Raw genomic sequence first — 21,652 nt, 5'->3', positions numbered from 1 at the left:
CCAGTAATGAACGCACTTATACTTGACACACCTGTCAAATTGTGTCAAATATAATTCCGTTAGAAGCTGTCCGTCAACCGCGTATCTAGTTTGAGCGGGGTGCTGGAGGGGGGGGTCTTACTCTGCGATACGTGTTTTTACAATTGAGGCATTCTAATTTATTTTTCCACGCGCAATCTTATTTCTTTTGCAGTCACGTTTTCCCGTAATAATAATAATAATTGGGATGCGTGGCTAGTCTGACCATTTGTTGTTTTGGATATCTCTGAATAATATAGACTACTTGTGTATTAATTTTTTAATGTATAAAATTTTTTTTTCTCAATCCACGAGCCCTTCTGGCGGTGAGTTGAGGGGGGGAAGGGGGGGGGGGGAAGTCTGGGTAATTTTCGTGATAGACGATACAGGAAGGAGGGGCACTCAAAAATTCCCAAAATAGAGCTACGTAGTTTATGGGCAACGCCATAGCGAGCAGTGGTATCATAAAATGCACCTTAACTTGCTTGTGATCAGAAGAATGGTGTGTCAATGATACGCAAAATTTTTCAATGTGGCTCTACATTGAACATTTTTTATGTTGGTCAAACTCCTGAAATCTCGTGAGAAATTTTCCAGGAAACTGCCAATTTTTGTGATTTCAGAAATTTGATAAGCCTGTAAAAGTACCCCCCAAAAAACTGAAAAATACCGAAATGTGATCATAGCAAATTGTAATTTTGTTCTTGGTAAACTTTAATGCCTCGACTCTATCAAAATATACGTAAAAGGTATGAGTATTACAGAAAATATCAATATTAGTCTGAAATTCTTTAGCATCGGTTTTATCATGGATTTTCCTCTGAATGGTATAAGTATTTCTATAAAAATTTTATTATAGCGTATTCCAGAAATTAAAAATAAAGGAAAGCCTCCAACAAAGAAAGCGAACATAAAGTACCTAAATTTGATAATGACGTTGTTATAACATACATGTATATTTATGAGCCATTTGAAATTGGCAGATAGATTTTTTTATTATTTGTTGTTAAAAGTTATACTTATCGTGTTGTGTTGTCAAAAATATTTTTTTTCAATTTCGCTTCAAATGAACATTCCCGTATGGTGTTTAGCACAGTTGGCGATAATAAAATGTTTTCTTGACACATGGGTAATGAATCAAAATAATGAAATTTTTCTTGATTGGTATCACAAGGAAACGTGGTCGGGAAGATGTTTGCATTTCAACTCTAAACTACCGATACAACATAAGAAATCTGTCGCCATAGCTTTATAAGGTCGCTGTCTAAAAATTTCTTACCCACAATTTTGTTCAAAAAATTTGAAAGTGGTGGATAAGACCCTATTAAATAATGAATATCCGCTTAATTTTCTTTTAGATATTAAGAAACGTATAATTCATAAATTCTACAACATCATACACGGGAATAACAACAACCTTGAACATAATGTGGATTCAACCCCATATATAGAAGGTTTGTCTATCAATATCAAACAATTTAAAAAAAAGGGAAGGAATTGACGTAGTGTTTAAAACTTTAATTAACACAAATAGACTTTTTGGAGCCCTAAAAACAGTGACTTCTAGTCCAGACCAAATCAATACCGTTTATAAAATTTATTGCAAAAACTGTAATAAAATCTACATGTCACGATGCAGATAGTTGCGCTCTGGCGGCTCAAAGTAATTTATATTCGGGGCATCACTTTGATTTCGAAAAGGCAGCAGTAATAACTTCGGAACCTAATTGGTACAAAAGAATTGTTAAAGATATGATGCATATTAGCAAATATAAGAATACTGTTAATGGACGTACTGACATACTAATTTCGGCACCCTTGATATCGTTTTGCGATAATATTGCTCATTCGTCAATTGACTATCTGTAAATCTTCGATATTGGTAATACATCGTAATTAATTTTCGTGTCACTTCATTCCAAAATGGCGTTATAAAAACATCCAAGCTATAGAGATCGTCAAATAATTGGAAGTAATCCTAATACACCGCTCTTTTATGAATGTAATTTCATTTTTAAACATTGCCTTCTCACTCTTTAACACGTTGTACATATAATTGTTGCAATTTCTGAATGTGAAGACACAAACGCAAAGTTTTGTGCAACTAACCTTAAAACTTAAGGAACATGCTGGTTACAATAATTGTTTGAAAGACATCGACCGCAAATTTAAGATTCAACTTAGCTAATACATCGAGACAAATCTAATTAACTAACAGATGATGTCTAAGGAAAAAACGAATGTGTAGTTAAGCTTTTTTGTATTTTCTTATAGTTTTTGTAAAATATACACATATTGACTATCACTTGACGAATTCTCCTCATCACTCATCTACTTGGTCACAAATTTCATGTAAGGTGGAAAATTGGTGAAGATTTTTTATTCTATACCAATCACTCCGTTGCTTGCGATAATGGTAGAAAAAAACACACTTCAATTTTCTTCCAGAAAATAAATCAAACTTACGAAAAACATGCCAGATTGAAAAAAATAATTCATTAATAGTTTATCCAACAATTTGTTATTAAAAGCATTTAAGACATATACGTATAGATCCATATGGTCGAAAAATACCACAGCAAATTTATTTGCACTTTGATTCATCCTAGACCTTCCAATTCGTTTAAAAATGCCACAACAGATTTTCGAAATGATTCTGCTTTTTCAAAATTTGGAAGCCTTATGTTCTGTATATTCAAAATACTATTTTAATAACTCTGACATATTCAATTCAACGCCAAGTATCGAGTTCAGTTGTGTAGATAAGTATTAAGACCTGAGTCCACATATCAAAAGCATGCAATCAAACTTGGCAGACATTTTTCATCAGACACGAGACAGAAGTATGCTACCAATCAATTAACAAGGTGATAAAACAGTTTGAAATATATTGTAGCTTTTTTTAAATATAAATATTAAGACGAATTAGGGCACTATCCTGCAAATAAATGCACTGTTCAATAAACAATCAATCGTAATTTAGCTTGAGAAGTACGATTTTACTCTGCATAAAGCTGTGACAGTCTCCTGATAAAAAATGTAATTGTTCTGAACTATAAATACGTTTTTAGTAATAAACTGACTGATTTTTATGTAAGACGGTTGAAAAAATTTTATTGCAAATATTGACCGAATTTTTCATAATACGAATAAACTTTTAGCGGGAATATATAAGATTTCGAAGAGTATCAACGTGCAGAATAAAAAGAAGAATTCGAAAGTCTACACCGATTTGCCTCCCATGAAACGTTCAGTAGGTACCTCAATTCATGCTCACGACAGCTAGAAGTTTAACGGGGCTATAAAGTAATATTCATCGTAGCAACTCGGATTATACATACTATTGATTGTTGATTATTGACATTACAGAGCATGCTAATGTGTGAGGGAAACGTCTAGGTATTTTAACTGTTGAGAATGCAGTGCCAACTGTGACTCCTTTCGGATTGAATATAATGCAATCCTGTTCATCATTACGCACAGATGATGATGCATTTCAAAATGAATTTGAAAAACATTAGAGTACATCACACGAAACGCAGCTGAATACGGTCTGACGTTAGTTGCACTTGATTTGGAACAATGTATAAGATCAGAAGTAACATACATAAATCATTTGTATCAAGTCTCAATCATGTAATCGACTGTATTCAATTGGGGCAATAGCTTTAAATCATTAGTATTTGTGTTCACAAATCCTCCTGAAATCAATGAGATTTTCAGTTGAAGTCTAAAATAAACCTCGCAACATATGTGTAAATGGTCCTTTATAAACAAAATACTGGAGATAATTAGCTTACCTTTGATACTGATATAAGCGTCTTTGACCTTGGAGCGACCAGAAACCAGATAATAGCAAAATAACAACCTTCTCAACACTTTGATCAAAATGGCCGACTTAAAGGAAGCTTTCCACGTCTGAATAATCAAATATACTGTTATTTACATTAAAATGAAGCCAGTTTAACGGTTAAACTATATTATACGTTCATTTTAGAAAATTACGCCAAGTACCAGCAATACATAATCTTATATTCCTGTACGTTTATTGAATATGTTGTACTTTTCACACGTCATTTAAATGGAAAAAAGGTAAAAAGTATGAGGCATCTCTTAGAGACTATGGCTTAAAATTCTTTACCTTCAAGAGGATTTTTATTTCCGCAGAAACTAATGACAAGTGAAAAAAAAACAGTTTGTTATATACAATATATAATACTGACCTGCTTTAATTCATCAAACGTTTGATGAATCCACGTCGCGAAATGTTTTATTCACGTATGAAATATAATAACGTCAAACTTGGAATACTGTTCCAAGGGGTAAGAAAAAACTGAATTGATGGTTGTATCTTAGATATAACTTGCACGTGCATCAATAATGTGAAAAAATCTCAAGCTCGATACAGGAGTAATATTTTGTGGTTATTGAAAATGCATTTTGAGCGAGAATCTCGATTCACTTTTTCAACAAAAAATAATTCCTTCAATGTACGCTGCTATGACTTCACTAGGCACGTACAGTGCTCTAATGATCGTTTTTACTTGATTCAATTCTCACTTTTTGACCTACAGTCAGCTTGAATTTGCCACAGTGGAGCAAGTGGCCGAAGCACCAAAACCAATCACAACACCCTACACGATGGCTTTCTTCTTGCCTTTGACAGCACGTTCTCATAAAAATTCAGCAGTCGTCCAGAGCGTCCATCGAGTATAAAGCCGCGTGGCGACGTTCAGGAAGTCATTCGGTGTTAAGCCTCAGGAGTCGACCGTCGTCTGGAACAGTCATGCAGGTTTTCCTTATCATTTCGTTGTCCCTTCTGGGCTCTCTCGCCATAGCCCAAGTCCCGGATGCCTCCACGACGACGGAGGCTCTAAGAGACATTTACTACAGGTTAGTGGTAAATTTAAGGCATTCATTCGAACGAAGAATAACTTCAACTCTTCGAATCAGATATTTACTTTTCATCGCCAATAACCACTACTTACGTTTCAGGTGCGTGGACAGTGAATCTCTGCTATCTTGCGTTAAGCCAAAGCTACTGGCTTACGTGAGCGAGGCTGTTAAACAGGACAGGATAAGGATCACGGAAGACCTGGTCATCGTTAAGTCACGCGACGCGCCTGAGGATAATGCCGATGAATACTACCAGCAATACGATGCCGCTGACCCAGCCAGAAGGGAGGTCCTGCGATCCATGATGCTGGAGAAGTTGGATGCTTACTTATCCAGTCATCAGCTAGAGGCTAAGCTGCCTGAGGCCATTTCCGGGTCCAACATCGTCCCCAGAGCTTTGGTTGAATCTGTGCCGTCTAGTCTGTCTGTACCCCTGGCTGACACCCAGGCAGGACAGGGTAAGAATCAAACTATTTGAAGAGCGCTAGATTCGCACAAGTGTTTGTAATAATGGAGAATAGCTGAGTAGTAGTGACGAGCAAAACTCAGTGTGAAACTTGTGTAAAACTGTTATTTTTCCACTTTCGCAGGTCGTGGGTTCGTGAAGAAGGTAATGATTCCCTTTCTTTTGGGACTGAAGTTCAAGGCTACAGCTTTGGTGCCCCTGGCACTTGCTCTGATTGCGCTGAAGACCTGGAAGGCCCTCACCTTAGGACTCCTTTCTCTTGTGCTCAGCGGAGCCATGCTTATCTTCAAGCTCACAAAGCCCAAGGTCGCCTACGAGGTTGTCCACTACGGACACCCACCCGTGGAACACGCTCCTCATTGGGACACCGCACCGCATGGACCTTACCGTGCCTACCGGAAGTAAATTCGGAACCCATCATTCCAACATGCGGAGAACCAACGACTATAGATACTCTATTTAAGATATTTATTAGCGCCTTTTTTAGACGCTCTCTCATAGATACAAATGTACTTTCACTATTTATGTAAAATAAAAACTTCTATTTTTACTATAAACCTGACCATGCCTCTTGTGTTTCAAATACCGTATTCTCCCAAACACCCGGGCTTGAGATTTAAGAGTTTAGGAATTTTTATCTCAAGATGAAGTTTTACCGTGCTTCATAAATCCAGATCAATCAGTTGTAGAACGCATTTTTGGAAATACAATCGCAAATAAATTCGAAGTGATGGCAATAATTTGGGCCACGATACTCATGCCTCTACATGCACGTAGAGTAGTTGTTTGAAAGAAAACGTCTGCTGTACGTGGGTGCGTAACTGTAAAAAAATATCTGGCTGTTACCTTTGTGCATCAAGTCCAGATAAACAAGCCAATGGTAAGGTGTTCAATTTTCTGTTGAAAGCAGTTGAGTTATCTTTTTTAATTCAGGATAACAATGAACTGGTGATAGATAGATTACAGCAAAACGTGAAATAAAATGACTCACTTATTCCATCGACACCGTAAATCACTCGGAATGAAAAATTGATAGTGAAAGTACTTTTTTTCGAGTGAATGAAAAAATAACGGACTATACTCGCAAGAAACAATAAATTCGATTTCAGATTCTGTTCATTGTAATCAATATAAATCCACGCTACGATTGTTACAAAACACGATGGACGAGGATTAATTATCTCATAGTTGGTACAGATGGACTACAAATGGTTGGATAGAGACCAATACGTAAAATTCTTTCAGTTTAAAATGCTAAATCTCCCTGGCTTATTTGCAATTGACCCAGCATGTACTTAACCTCAAGTTGAAACAACCTGCTACAGTGTTCGAAAGAAATAGAAATATCATTTCAGTCCCCGGATTAGAACTGCCCCGACAGGCGGAAGAGGTGGTTGATAACTCACGCACTCGTTATTTTTTATTGGCCCACATATTTATGAAAATATTGACCTAGAAGCCCAATTACTCGCAGCTATTGTCTCGAAAAATTCATGTGCACCACGTTGAAAGGTGTCACCCTACATATTCTCACACGTAATACAAGAAGCGCATACTAAACGACTAAACGACTGAGCCAAACTATAACAAAGATCCGGGTGACTTGCGTCTGAAATAGAGAGGCGTCGCTATCAAAGCCGCTAATTATTATTGACCAGGGGAGAAATTAACCCAGAAGAAGGTGTTGTGGGTCACAGCCATCTCTCCGCATGGAAAGTGTGCAAAACAAGCGTGTTATGAATGAACGATTAGATTCTACACCATATTCTCCTTCCTAAGGGTAACGCGAATTCTTCACCACACAATCAAACGGATCCCCAGACAAGTTTGATTTACTCAGTCTCTGGAAGAACGTGACCAGAAATTTTAAGTAGGAAAGACTGGATACGTGGAAAGTGAAATGTGGCAAAATGGAATTGATTTGTAGACACAAGCCACGATGAACGCTTAACGGTTATAACCACCATAATGCAGGGATTCTTACCACGAATACGAACATTTAGAACTTTCCATGAAACTGATTTCTGTAGACAAGTAGCTGCTCGCTTAAAACGCAGTTGTCAATCCACAGACTTACTCGTGATCAAGATTTACTCGAACTAGCATCTCCCCAGAGAGTAATTTGTTTGTTTATAAGTGACAGATCGGTAGCCATTGACGCTGAATATACCTACTTGGTTTAATGATTCGTCCATGCAGCCACGTGCAATGTGAACGCTGGTTCCATAATCAATGACTAACGGTTCGTTAATGATGACGATGTTTAAAACTCGCCTAGGCTTCTCAGACAATTCGTTACTTCGTGTAGACTCAGTTTTCATAATTTATCTGATTTTCGTTGTGCTTTGTTCGCCACTGATATCCGTTAGCAGGTGAATGAGATTCACGTAGACATGTTCGCAAAACACGTGATGCACCGCGCTGCACGTGCAGAACATGGCAATTCTGCAGGAATGTTTATCTTGAAGAAATTTCATGAATGAGAGCACCAGGATTGGGGCCTCAATACGTGGAATCTGCATACTATTGGCAAAGCTGGACTGCGCCGTGAAAGGTCACAAACGGAATTCGTTGGCTCCCACAACATCTTTCAACAATGAAACTTCCAATGAAACACATGAGACTGCAAAGCGTAATTTTTTGCAGTTAAATATGTCTTATAATTGGGTGCATTTTTCTAAAGTAGGGAATAGTCATGTGGCACCAAAGTATGAAAATATTGTTTACTGGTGAAATCGTTTATCGCTGTATACCTAATATCGTCGGTACGAGTCACGTCGAGCTCTAAACAAACGAGTTTTTTTTTCGACTAGCTCGCCGTTTTTATGCCACGTGTTCACGTATCCTAATCAGAACGGTTTAACTGACCATTGATGTACTCCACATAATATTTTGCTGAGACTCGCACCTTCGAGTATAACTGAAGTTGGCCACGGCGTGGAGTTTAAGCCAGGATGGAGTCGCAGGGTTCATTAGTCAGTCGCGGCATGTCCGAGACCCCGATAATCGAATACCATACTGAACGAAAAGAAAATTTCAACAGTGGGGACAGGGGTTGGTGGCAACGTATAAAGAGGCACTGGCCCAGCCCAAAAGCATCAGTGATACAATCGCCTCCGATCAAGTGCAGTAGTCGGCGCTTGATTGAAACCTCGAATCTTCCTTCATTCAGTCTCGACTTTTGAGGTGTCTCTTTACCAACTTCATCAGGATGAAGTTCTACGTTCTGTGCACCCTTTTGGCCTTGGCCACAGCCCAGCCAGCCAAAACTGACTTTTGGAAAGGCACCAGCATGGATACGATGGTGGACCAGATGAAAAGTGACTGTGCCCAGAAGAACGACGAGATTTCGTGCATGAAATTCAAGGTCCTCAATCTTCTGGATCAGATCTTCCGCAAGGACAGCTTTAAGGTAAATATTTCTCCGGCGTTCGAACCTCATCACATGCCATTGTCAATAACTCTAGAATTTGTGATCTTTCAGGTATCAGAGACCGTCGAGGTGACACGCAACTCCTACCCCGTCGAGGAAGTGTCTGCCCGCAGTGAAGGCTCTTTCCTCGAGACCGTCCAGTCCTACTTGGCTTCCCACGACGTTACTTTCAAGCTTCCCTTCGAGTCCTCAGTTAAAGTCAGCCCCCGTAACATTGACGATGACGAACTTTCTTTCAACGTGAAGTTCGGTGAAGGTCGCGCTGTCCAGGAAGCCCGTAAATCGAAACTGAAGAAGGTCATCATCCCCATCCTCGTTTTCGTCCTGTTGAAAGCGATGACCCTCATTCCTCTGGCCATCGGTGTCCTGGGACTGAAGGCCTGGAACGCACTCCAGCTCTCGTTCTTCAGCTTCGTCGTTTCTGTTGGCTTGGCTATCTTCCAGCTATGCAAAAAGATCGCTGCTGACGGTCACGCCGCTCCCCTCGCTGCTCATGGACCCTGGGAGTACCAAGCTGCCCAGTACCGTGCCTTCGACGAGACCCAGGCCGTCCCCCAGGAGACCGCACAGGACCTCGCTTACGCTGGATACGTCCAGAACTAAATCGATCTCAACGAACAAAATCAACACAATACTGTCCATTTTGTACCAAACAAACGCACTAGTACCCAAAGACCAAAATACTTTTGTAAAATATTTTTCTATTTATGATAATTTTATTTAATAAATTATTCTTGCAAATATCATCGTACTCACCCTTCATTGTTATATCATGCAACACCTTCGTACCCCATTTTATACGATCTGAAGTATACTGTTCATTTGTTTCCGATACAAGAGGCTGTTACTACAATACAAAATTTCTGAAACTCGTGAAAAACTTTTTGAATGTCAAGATATACGTATCATACAGCGGAATCACGTTTTTTGCTTTAAAATTTTTTCTCTCAAGACTTCTATTTTTTTATTTAATTTTCAACTTCGCTTACAGTTATGATCAATTCAATATTTTTCGGTCTACTTGAAGTCCTGATACATAAATCGGTGACTACAGACGGTTACAAAGTATATGAGGTACCAAAGAATTAAACAAATTCTACTGCCCATGAATGATTTGTGTTCATATTTACACATTTTATAGGGAACGACATGATTCTCCGTTTATTCAAACCAAGTTAAACAAGTGTCATCATTATTAAAAATATGATTAAAACATTGAGTCATGTCCCATATATTTTGTGATGTGAAAACCAACATTTGTAGTATTTCAAAAGGAATTACTTTAATTATGCTTTTATTCTGCAGTAATTTACGTATTAGGGCACTGGCATAAGGATTTGGTTAAAAAAACACGACGACTTTCAATCTTTTTTATTTGAGTATCATAAGGACAAGGTCGGATTTTTATACATAGTACAAACGTTATTTATCAAGGGTCTGTTCAAATTTCAAGTTAATCGGATGAAGAGATTTTGAGATTAGATCCACGCCGTTTCGAAAGACATAATTCTTTGCATTAACAATAAGTCGGTTGTCAATTCATATTTTACCGTGAAAACAAACTGAAGCTTCATATACCTTGTACTAACTATAGGTAAGAATTCGAGCTTATGATTCTAATAAAAAAAAGACGAAATGATATTTAATTCGCTCTTTCTCACTTTTGCGCTTTTGGTCTAGAAGGTACAACCGAAACAAGTAATTCAAAAGCGAGAAAAAACGTATAAATATGAATTTTTATTTCCGAAATTTATACTTAATTTGATTTTTATAACTTTTTAGTTACTTGCTTAACCTGCAGCTTCTAAACCAAAAACTTGCCCACTTCCATCTTGGTCTCAAGATTTTCATTTTTTAATCAAGAATTTACAAACAAAATTCAAAGCCGATCAGTTAGCGCTGTTCGCACGAAAAATTAGGTTTTTGTGTTTTTGCGAGCAATAAAAATCAAACCCGTGGTCCAAAAAACCTAAAGCTCCGTGAAAGATGATTTTTTATACACTCTACGCCATACACAAAAATAAATAAAATTGCTAATGGTGAGGGTCAGACGTAGGTCGGTCTATGATGGAATGCCTCATATACACCGTGAAATTTATTTAAGATGTACACATAACCTGTAAACAAACACACCTTGATATCATTTGTGAATTGTACGTTCTTATACCTTGGAACACTGTTCACATATACAATCATTTTCTTTTTCTTCCTAGATTATTTAGTAACACAAGAAAAAAGAGAGTTTCTATTGATTTAGTAGGTAGTAAGCCGACCTCTCGATTTTTTAAATTATTCACCACAGATATTTTTGGATAAACTTAATATTTTCGACGGTCCAAATATTTAAAGCACAAAACTCATATTATTATGCAAAAAAAAAAAAAAAATCTGATTGACATCTCACCTCAAAAGAAGTTACAGACACTCATTGCAATGAATAACTGAATATACAAATAATATACTATTGAGAATCCTACATCGTTGCGTAGCGCTTAAGGTAAACGAGGGTGATGTACCTTGGTACAGATTTCAAAATAATTTTCAGATTCCCCTACCAAAAAATCATGTTGTTTGACCAAATGATTGCTAGTGTATTTTTTCATGGAAAAGCGATGACACTGATTCTGTGTCAAAATGTTGAAATTCTCCCATTTCATAACCAAAATTGAAAAAATGCTTCCAGGTACAAAAGTCTTATTTACTATAGACCATGAAATTTATTGAGAATTTTATACGAAGGTGGAATCGTCTCTCTCGTAATTCGTTCCCTCAACGTAAACTAAGTATATACCTTTCACAATTAACGGTAAAATTTCACCTAAACTGATATTTTTATTAATGTGCTTCTACGTCAAGTATTGCTTCACATTAAAAATTGCATATGTGTCAGATCGGTTCAACGCCATATTTCTCATAAATTGTACAGTACGTGTGCTCAACTGACGTCGGAGTTCACGTAAGTAGAATTTTTTGTTCAGAAGAGACATTTGTTATCGCACTTGCCGAAAAAACTAAGTGTACATAGAGAAAAAAGAATCCACGAGGAAGAGAATCTCGTGAAGCCAATGATCAAAGGTCGACATTGGAAATCAACATTTTTCTTCTCAAATAACAAAGGGAAAATCTTATTTGCCTATTAAATTTATACCACTCATTCTCAATCGCATTAAATAATATGGACTTCAACCTGGAAGCATTGTGTAGAGTCTCAAATTTTTTACAAGATCGTGATTTGAATTTATGCTGTAAGGTCAATTGTTTAGCCACTACAGACGTGTGAAAATCAATTTTTATTTAAAATGAATTAACAAGAAATAACTTGTGAACCGTTGAAGTAACGGATTTTGCTGACTGGAGACTTTCGAAAAAAAATTACGTCATCTACAATACTCGTCTGGTAAGGAGAGTATCAGAGGCTTCTGGATTATGCATTCTGTTAAATCTTTTAAGTACATTTCCTCGTTCTTAAATACGGAGTCCGTGATGTCGAAGTTAATCGGATAGGCCTTTTTTTACTAGGTTTACAATCGATTGTATTTTTAGTTCGACTACAAAGAGACCTTGTGTCGAATTTTCACCTTGATTACTAATTATCAGTATATTTTTAGGAAGCTTCAATAATAGGAGCTTATAGATTCAGGTGTGAAGGTACATTTTATCTCAGAGAAATATTGAAAAAACTACGAATTTTTGATAATCTGATCTAGCGTAAATTTAACTGAAGAAGCCCCACATTTTTGGTCAAAGAAACATCCTTAGAAATTTCAGCAGAATCCACAATTTGAAGGCCGGGTACTTTCCTTGTGATTTATAAAAATATTAAAAATTAATACGGTCTTCTGCATTTTTTTTTTTAAATGAGAAATCTTTGAATTACAATAGCGACTTTCTGATATTGGATACAAGTAATGAAAATCGTTTCGCCAGGTGCTTTTATTCATTTATTAACTTCCCGTTTCTCTGTTTTCAGACAAAAAGAAAGTTATTGTAATCACCCTGAAAATTGAAAATTGAAATTTCACTAGATCTCGACAACTCAATTCTTAAGATCTAGAGAATCATCTCCGACCATTTTCGGATGGACGCTGTGTATATGTATGTATGTATGTGTGTGTGTATTGGGGTGGTTCTCAATTGGATTATTTTGGAATTTCTTTGCACTCACCCCCAAAAAATAATCATGTTACTCAGACAAAAATCAGGCTGAACCCAAAACAATTTCCAATAAATCTAATATGCCCCGCGAGGCAATCGAATTTTATACGGAAGACGTCATGCATTTGAAATTTTTTTCAGAAAAATATAGCTTACTTCAAAACTGTATGTCTAAAAAAAATTCCTCTAGCTGTTCTGTAGAAAATTTAATCCTCTACAAAAAAAAAATGTCTTGTAAAATTTTCGTAAATCTAATATTTATCACGTTATCAGCGAAGATCAGTTTTTCGTGTTAGAGCAATCGGGAAATTTTTTGGATTGAGCCTGATTATCTCTATATAACATAATTATTTTTTGGGGGTGACTGCGGAGAAATTCCAAAACAATCCAAATAAGAACCACCCTAGTATGTATGTATGTAAGTATGTACGTATGTGTTCGATCAATTTTTTCGTTCGGCGGTATCTTGAGAACGAGTTACCGGATTTCAATGAATTTGGTATCAATTGAGGCAGCCTTTCCAAACTTCGAATTGATTAGATTTTGGCTTAGATCCGTTCAGCACTTCTTGAATTACTGCATTAACAAAATTCCACAAAATGAAATATAATTTGATGATATCTTGAGAATGGATGAACGGATTCAAATGAAAATTAGTAACATAGGGTTTTTTGACTCACTGATCAGGAATCTGAGGACAGATTAACGAAATTTAAAATTGCGAATCTGATATGGCGGAAAAAAAATCTAAAGATACTCAAATTTTGGCAGAAATCGGTAAGCGGAGGTTTTTGGGTCACCGATAACGAATTCAAGGTCAGACTTCCAAAATTTGTAATGGTGGATTCAAAAAACGAAAATCGCTTTATTTTCATGTAATATGGTACCTAAAGGCTTTTGAATCGTTAATCACGAATCTGAATTTGTAGAGCGAAATTTGAATTGGATACGAATATTTTTTTTTTTTTTTTGAACTTGGAACCTGCAGTATGGAAACGGAAAGTTCGCGGGCTATGTTTTATTCTGACATATACAAGTTATCAGCTTAGAGTGCAAAAATATTACTTCCAAGTGAAACATTCTGATACATAGCATAGTAAATTAACCCTGGTTTCACAAACAGCGCATCGAATGCTGGCCAATTCAATGCTATTACTTTGAAAGTAGAAGTGTACTTTTTAGGATACGTTTTCAATAAAACCTCTGCGAAGCATACGACCCTGACGTGTGAAAATCACGACATTGTGACCACCCTTAATTTTATTCTACAACTAAATGGTTTTTTTTTGTTATTCGATTCACTTCCAAGTTTCAAAAAAGGAATAAATTAGCTTACTACAAATGGAAAATTGTTCGTCGAATTGCTTATGTTATAGCTTACCTCTGAAACAAATGAACTGTTCCAAGTCATGCATACTTTGAGGTTTATTGGCGTTACAATCCCCCGAGGTTGTATACAATATATTGACGTTAAAAATCTTCGCGACAATTAGCATATTATTCCGTAATACCGCAACCATTCAACTTAACGACACATGATACACATACCTTTGCATAAAGGAATCAAGCATGAACCAGAAACGTAGTAAGAATTTTGCATAACAAACTCACCCACTAGCCTAAATACTTCCGTATAGCACTGCCTTACCGAACGTCATAATGAAGATAAAATGGGATCTGGCTTGAAATGAAATTCAAATTATTTGTGACCGCCGTAAACAATAACGGGTCTGATAATTTATTGCAATGAATTAAGCATCAGTCGACACTCAATGCTATCATCCAATCAGAAAAAGCGTTATTTCAGAAAACCAAGAACATTGTTGACGATAGAGCATTTTCATTAACGATTACAGTTTTCGTTTTGTGCTATCGACAATTCAGGAAAATTGACACGTATAACATTTGTTCATATTTCATGGAAATTCGAGCAATCACGGACCTAGAGCTGGTTATAATTGTTTGTAGTATAATCTTTCCGGTAGCACGATTCAATAGTATAATAGTTTTACTTTCATGACTGTTAAAGTTATTAAATAGGCATATCATGTACAGTTATTATAGCCAACGGTCTGTCGTTCGAAACTTTGTATACTACTGCAAATATTTCTGCGCGAGCTATGAAGCAGTGAAAGCAATCAATTTTGTACTTGGTCCATTACTTTCACAGAAAACGCAGTGGCGGTTATTAAAAATTCTAGGTCTTGATCAATGTCTTAATTTTCTGCTCGGAATGTCAATCAATACAGCTTTTCAGTGATCATTAATCGAATGGACTTCCCTTCATTTGATCAGAGGATACAATGATTTAAGTATGACAAACGCGCGGCTACCAGCTCCGGGATGTTTTCTCCAGACGTACCTACTTACCATAATTGAGACTCGACTAAAATTTCAATTTCAAGTCCAAATCAATTGTCATTCGCTTCTCGTAATTAAAACAGCGTGGAGTTTTCACCGGCATCGCGTGGCTCGACACCTCGTAAGTACGATATTCGGAATTCATATATCGGCATAGCAATTTCCCTTTCCGAATAATAAATTATCGTAACAATGTGCGAGTAGTTTTTTACGGAAACACAGCGCTCCATCTATGCTATGAAAATGTGACGATGAGACGAGGGTGAGTGACAAAGAATACCTGCAAGTAGGTACAAATGCAGTCATGCAGGGGCAAGGCCCACGGCTGCTCGGAGGTTCGTGAGGCCCAGAAGGCCCGCAAGGTCCGACACGTGCTTCACAAATGGAAAACGCGCAGCACTGCTTGTCACCGACATACCAACATGGAGCGAGGTTCCGCTTCCCGTCGTGCGCCATGGTGCATGCCATGAGGGACGCGACTCTATGCGAGGCGAAATTTGAATAATTTTCATTCAATCATTGATTCGCGGCATGCGCGACCGAATAACATAGATTTGTGGGAGCAAATTAAATAAAAGGGGCGGGCCACTCCTCCGTCAGTCGCAGTTCAATCGTCGATTGTGCTCAACGGTCGATCGATCGACCGTAATCACCCGTCCCTTAACCATACCGTTTGTAATCATTCGTATTGTGAAATTCGCACACTGAAGACAAGGTGACCCGCAAGAATACACTCCTCAGGATTACCGCAAGTCACTTTTTAACAGCAGGAAAAATGCGTTTACTCACATTCGTAGCCTTAGTGGCCAGTGCCGCGGCGTCGCAAGACTTCCTGTCGACCTCCTTGAACCACTGCATCAACGCGGAATCATGGAGTTCTTGTTTCAAAACCGAGGTCCTAGGATACATGGACGAAAAATTGGGCACCACGACTGAGGCCAGATCCTTAGACACCGTTGACGAAGCTGTGGTGGCAAGGACCTTTAAGTACCTCAAGAGCTTCGACTACGGAATCGACATTCCCTTTGCCGATGCCAGTCTCAAGTACCGACCTAGCAGGAGCCTCGCTGACCTTGACATCGAATTCAAGGACAATGCCGTAGCTACAAGTCAAGCCCGTGGTCTCCTCAAGAAGAAACTTCTTTTCCCATTCCTCCTGCTTCTCAAATTGAAACTGAAGGCTTTGATGCCAATCTTCGTCGCCATCATCGGTCTCAAGGCTCTCAAGGCTCTGGTACTATCGAAATTGGCCATCTTGATGGTCGTCGGATTCATTGCCGTACAATTCCTCAAGAAGGGAGGCATGGCTATGCCGATGGGTAAGTAACGAGAAATGAATCTCGATTTACTAGCTTAGAACACACAAAGTCTTTGTTTAAACCCGTGAAATCTAGAGTAGAATTATTATACCAGTAATTTGCAAACTCATACACGTAATACACAGTTCGATGGCAACGATAAAACTCCAAGATCAAATAATTAATTGAGATTAACAGAAAGATATCCACAACGTGTGAAACAATCGTTTACTCAATGCATGTTGAAACCTGACGCATCAATGAGTTAGTTGTGCGAAAAACTCATTATTGACTTTTGCAGGTATGTCAATGGATCCAGCTTCGGTCTTGTACGGAGCACCCGCTACCCCATCAACGACCTCAAGTTACGACCCCGCGAACACGTGGGACGGAAACGGGCCCTATTCCCGAGTGTGGACCCCAACCAGTGGAGTAGAAGCACAGAACCTGGCGTACAACTACTACTCCGGAAGTGGTTCATCAGGTGCACAATCGTCCTACGGATCGCCGTCAAGCTCCTCTAGCTCGTCGTCGAGCTCGACTAACTATTAAGGAACTGTTAGCAAATCGGCGCTTGTTTGGAACCGGTGAACGGTGTGTTTAAAATTGATTATTATCAACGAACGATGCCTTCGATTATACAATTATTGCTCAAACAATATGATAGCCGCTGAGAAATGCGGATATCGCCAAAGATACCGGTAACACATTGCAGAGGGTTCAGGTCCATTGGTTTTGTGACAAAAAAAAAAAAATACCAAAAATATTTACTATTAGAGACACGCTAGACGCGATCCCGATTTTTCGTCGAACCAAAGAATATCAAGTCAAAACTATCCGATATGTTGGATTTTTCGTATTACATGTTTCTATCAACTACGATAAGTATAGATGCCGATCCCTTATCGACCAAGGCGCTGAGAGGCCTATTCGTGTTGCAGATAGATCGGTATCAGATCGCTCACTCTCATACCGACGGCTGCCGGTAACCTGTAGAAAAGCGCAAGGCGAGATACTTGACCGTCGATAAGAAAGAACACACCTTTCAGAGTTATAATATCCGATGAGTTAAGGTACCGACGGAGATCCGTGGGACACAATCGGCATCTGTATCCTGCGGTCAATGAAATAACTGGTTCATAATGAAGAGTCGTATAAAAAAAAAATTTTTTAAAAAAGGGATATGAGTATAGAAAAGCAGGAAAGTAAAAAAAAAGTAGGAAAACTTTCAGCAAATTGTACGTATTTAGCGATCTATCACTGTTCTTCCTCTGATCTTGTGTGTAAGTTATACATGTATATTTATTATTCTTTAAAAAAATATATATTTATTTGATTGTTTAATGGATCGTCGATCGAAACAAACGAAGTATTCTTTCCCAAGATTGTTGTGTGTAGATCTGACCGTTCTTTCGGCTGCTTGCGCTAGGTTTGACTAGAGTATCTGGGCCTTATGCGACGAGCCTGTACGTCGATGGGTATAATAGCTCTGTGTGATCCTTAATTACATATATCCACCTTACAGACTGTTAAGCAAATAGAAGTTATCCAAGGTACTCTCGTGGCCGAGGGTAACGACCCACGCGTTTTAAAAAAGGGACCAATCAGAGTACGAGTTCGAGAAGTTTTATTCCATTTTTATACTTCACTATGAAATTCCTAGGCTAACCACTCCTGGCTTAGTATAGGGCGGTCACGACGCTTCGCTGGGCCCCAAAGTAAAAGCGCTGTCATCGTGCGATAAGTACACTTACCTACGCTACTATCACAACGTCACGATGAGGCGCTATCGGCCGATATGCAGATAAGACTGTGTTCCAAATTGACGGTATCAGAGATCAACGTTCGTGGATCGAAGCGGTGACAGCGACTCGCGTTGAAAAATCGTCAATGCTCACGAGGATATCCTGCAGCTCGATTCCACCGCTCGATTTAGGCAAAAGGTGAACCTTGTTTACCGATAAAAAGTTGCAGATGCGAGATATTCATCGCGCAAAAAACGTGATTGGAGCAGGCGGAGATAAGGCGGCGATAAAACTTTAATCAGGTCTTATTCACCGGCAGCTTGTATTCAGCCTCAATCCGCGTTTCGGGCAGCTCCACCTGCAGCGGATGTAATTGCATCGGGATCGCAAGCTTACGCGTCACTCGAGCGTTTATAACAAAATAAATCGTGTTATTTACGTCGGTGACCGACGCTTATAAAGTGAGTACGCTTTATGGTATTTTCTGAAATAAACGACCTTAACTCGGTCCCCGCAACTCTGCAGCCTTGGCGAGGTGCGAGTCCGTTTTTTGGTCAGTGAACCAACGCGGTATGCGCATTTTCCAGTCGAAAGTAAACCCTGCCTCACCACCATACAAAATCCAGTATCCCCAACCGAGCCCAAAGTATTATATGGCCTCGACCCAGCTATATTCGAGAAAACTGTAACCCTTTCCATTCATTGCTTGCAATTTCACCTTTCTTCGGTTGAAAGGCGGCAAAAAACCGCAGCGTAGAAAGCCGTTGGTGAAATTTTACGACTCGTAGACAATTGGGAAATTGTGCATAATATTCGGATGTATACTCTGCGTTATACTGCCGCACGGGAAGATCGCGCGGAAAGGGTTAAGCCGTCGGTTGACCTATGCCCTATGGTCAACGCCACGTAAGACCCGGCGACCTGACGTAAGCCGCTTAGGATAAAGTCTATTGCTTTGTCGTTGAGTCTCTGCACCTTTCGCAGATATTTGTTTTACGCCCCTCGGGCAAATTTCCAACGCCGTTTATGGCAGCTCGCGCGGTGTTGATTGCCGACTGGATCATCTGCTGTCTATTAATTTGATGTTTTGTCGGATTTGCGATAAATTCGAAGATAAATAAAAGACTGCAGGCGGGGAATTTCCCACGGACCGGGATGTTCGACGATTTCAAGGAAAATCGGTAAAAAAAATAAATTACGAATTTCTCGGACAGCTTGCATCAATGCCGGAACGAACGTGCGACGCGCATGATGTTTTGTCAAAATATTGCGTGAGGACGTGTGTCGATTATTGTTGTATCGCCTTGATATTGAGAGGGAATAAGGAACAAAAGATAAAGAGAGAGAGAGGAGATGAAAGTGAGAGAAAAGCCGAGGTCATCGACGAATGCAGAAATACAGCTAAGCTTATAATTCATCCGAGGAATGCGCTTACGGTCTTTTAGGTTCGTACCGATCGTACAGGGGCTAGAAAATTTCCGGCAATCTGCGACGGAGGCGACGAGGAATAGTTTGACAGTTCCGCTTCAGTGAATTCCGAAATTATTGGCGATCACCTTGGTATTAATATGGTAATTACTGGCGCCACGCTAAGTCGACCCACCTAATTACTGCTGTAACGTACGTACCTTTATAATTGTAATTAACGAGGGAAACAAAAATACTTCGCTTTGTTCACATTGCGGGAATGCAGAGAAGTTGTTTACCTTAAATTTCGAAGGTTTCAAAGCAAAAGATCGTACAACGAGTTTTCCAACTTTCACACCCCCAGGTATACGAGTAATCGATGTATTTTTAATTATTTTTCCGTAACGATTCATTCATGTCAGTTGAATCTCGAGTTTTGGTGAACAATTATTCAAATTTTATCGTTCGATTGGTAACTATGAAGAGAAAATTAGTGTATTATACTTCGGTAGAATATATTTAGTCAACCTTTGAATTTATAAATCTTGGAATCCTAATTTTCAGCGGGAATTTGTCCATTTCAAAATGTTGTAAATTCACGTGTTTTAAGATTTCGATTCTCCAATTCTGGGGTTTCAAATATTGATAAGGCGCAAAAAATTTAAAGCTTTGTAAAATATTTTTTTCCAGAATATCGTAATATTTGTAATCTTATAAAATAAGTACCTGCATACGTTCGTGATTTAATACCCACAGTTTCTAAGCTATAAATAAATATAAGTGGCCACTGGTGAGTGAATAAATACAATATGTGGGAATTTGAAGAAAAAAACGATCCGCAATTAATGAAAATTACCATGCATATTCGAATAAAAAATTGCCAGTAATTGAGGTCAGTAAAAATACGATGTATTCTTATACAAAATGACGTCGCGATTGCAGCTGAGCTTTGGTTTCACCTAAAGTTTAAAAACTTGTCCAAATTTCGAAAACACATTTTACTATTTTCTCAAAATATTGATGATTTAAAAATTTAAAGACTCGGTTAAAATAATCCAACCAAAAGCAGGTTAGGTCAAATTCCCTCATCATTCTATACTCTCATTTAATCAGAACGGTAAGTTTGAAGAATTAATTAATTCGCTTGACAACTTTAATGATCTACCAAATTACGTTAAGATATAATCTCATTCGTCGAAGAATCATTCTATAACGAATTTCCAGAATCGATTTTTTTTCAAGGTGAGAACAAACTGCACCTTATAATATACCGTCAATAAATTATTCCTCAAATTTGCATACAACCTTGAAGGATCATTCATTACACATACACCTAAGCTTATTTTTCTCAGAAACGCATCAATTTTTCAAGAGTCCTCGATAGTACTATTTTTATCGGCAACAGTGAAACAATTTTTGTTAAGCATATAATTTGAACCATACGCAAGTAAATTTGAGTGCCTGAGTCGCATGCATAAATAAAAAGTTGCGAACATGATACGTACTTACAAAAAACACGCGTCCCCAACTCGGTAACGCGGATACGAGAATGTCTTTCTTCTTCCTCTGCGATCCCTTCCCCGCAACAAGTAAAAATCCACGATCCACAACTGACCGTGTGGCCGTGGCTAAAAAATAAGGATCGAGACTCGTCCGTCTAGCTTGGAAAGATCGTGTCTGATTTGGAGCCAAGCGAGGAGGAAGCGGAAGGGGAGGTGACGTCATGGCAGATTCGTGCGAGGGAAATGCTATTGCCTAATATCTTGTCGGGATCTTCTATAACTACGTTACCTGCGGTCCCGAATATATTCCGCAACCCTTCCAGCTCCGACACCCATCATCCCCCGGGAACCGCTTATTCCTGATCCTCTCC

At 38.5% G+C, this 21,652-nt stretch overlaps 3 protein-coding genes across 3 annotated transcripts; all 3 read left to right on the top strand.

Moving 5' to 3' along the window:
* Nucleotides 1–4,764: 4,764 nt before the first annotated feature.
* Nucleotides 4,765–5,937, top strand: LOC124182651. The gene is made up of 3 exons (XM_046570182.1): nt 4,765–4,911; nt 5,014–5,372; nt 5,505–5,937. The coding sequence occupies exons 1-3, from the start codon at nt 4,805–4,807 to the stop codon at nt 5,783–5,785; spliced, it is 747 nt and encodes a 248-aa protein (XP_046426138.1). The 5' UTR covers nt 4,765–4,804; the 3' UTR covers nt 5,786–5,937.
* A 2,552-nt stretch (nt 5,938–8,489) lies between these two features.
* Nucleotides 8,490–9,554, top strand: LOC124182645. The gene is made up of 2 exons (XM_046570169.1): nt 8,490–8,792; nt 8,865–9,554. The coding sequence occupies exons 1-2, from the start codon at nt 8,592–8,594 to the stop codon at nt 9,414–9,416; spliced, it is 753 nt and encodes a 250-aa protein (XP_046426125.1). The 5' UTR covers nt 8,490–8,591; the 3' UTR covers nt 9,417–9,554.
* A 6,382-nt stretch (nt 9,555–15,936) lies between these two features.
* Nucleotides 15,937–17,971, top strand: LOC124182945. The gene is made up of 2 exons (XM_046570792.1): nt 15,937–16,648; nt 16,929–17,971. The coding sequence occupies exons 1-2, from the start codon at nt 16,105–16,107 to the stop codon at nt 17,177–17,179; spliced, it is 795 nt and encodes a 264-aa protein (XP_046426748.1). The 5' UTR covers nt 15,937–16,104; the 3' UTR covers nt 17,180–17,971.
* The last annotated feature ends 3,681 nt before the right edge of the window (nt 17,972–21,652 follow it).

The sequence above is a fragment of the Neodiprion fabricii genome, chromosome 1 (genome assembly GCF_021155785.1).
Source record: "Neodiprion fabricii isolate iyNeoFabr1 chromosome 1, iyNeoFabr1.1, whole genome shotgun sequence".
Taxonomy (NCBI): Eukaryota; Metazoa; Arthropoda; class Insecta; order Hymenoptera; family Diprionidae; genus Neodiprion; species Neodiprion fabricii.
Note: the sequence above shows the minus strand (reverse complement) of the source record. Positions and strands in the feature narration are given on the sequence as shown.

Excerpts from the sequence above, each read along its gene's own strand:
- LOC124182651 (XM_046570182.1), top strand. The coding sequence starts at position 4,805 with ATGCAGGTTTTCCTTATCATTTCGTTGTCCCTTCTGGGCTCTCTCGCC. Across the intron at positions 4,912-5,013 it reads CTAAGAGACATTTACTACAG|GTGCGTGGACAGTGAATCTC; the intron begins GTTAGTGGTAAA and ends CTTACGTTTCAG. Across the intron at positions 5,373-5,504 it reads TGACACCCAGGCAGGACAGG|GTCGTGGGTTCGTGAAGAAG; the intron begins GTAAGAATCAAA and ends CCACTTTCGCAG.
- LOC124182645 (XM_046570169.1), top strand. The coding sequence starts at position 8,592 with ATGAAGTTCTACGTTCTGTGCACCCTTTTGGCCTTGGCCACAGCCCAG. Across the intron at positions 8,793-8,864 it reads TCCGCAAGGACAGCTTTAAG|GTATCAGAGACCGTCGAGGT; the intron begins GTAAATATTTCT and ends GTGATCTTTCAG.
- LOC124182945 (XM_046570792.1), top strand. The coding sequence starts at position 16,105 with ATGCGTTTACTCACATTCGTAGCCTTAGTGGCCAGTGCCGCGGCGTCG. Across the intron at positions 16,649-16,928 it reads AGGCATGGCTATGCCGATGG|GTATGTCAATGGATCCAGCT; the intron begins GTAAGTAACGAG and ends TGACTTTTGCAG.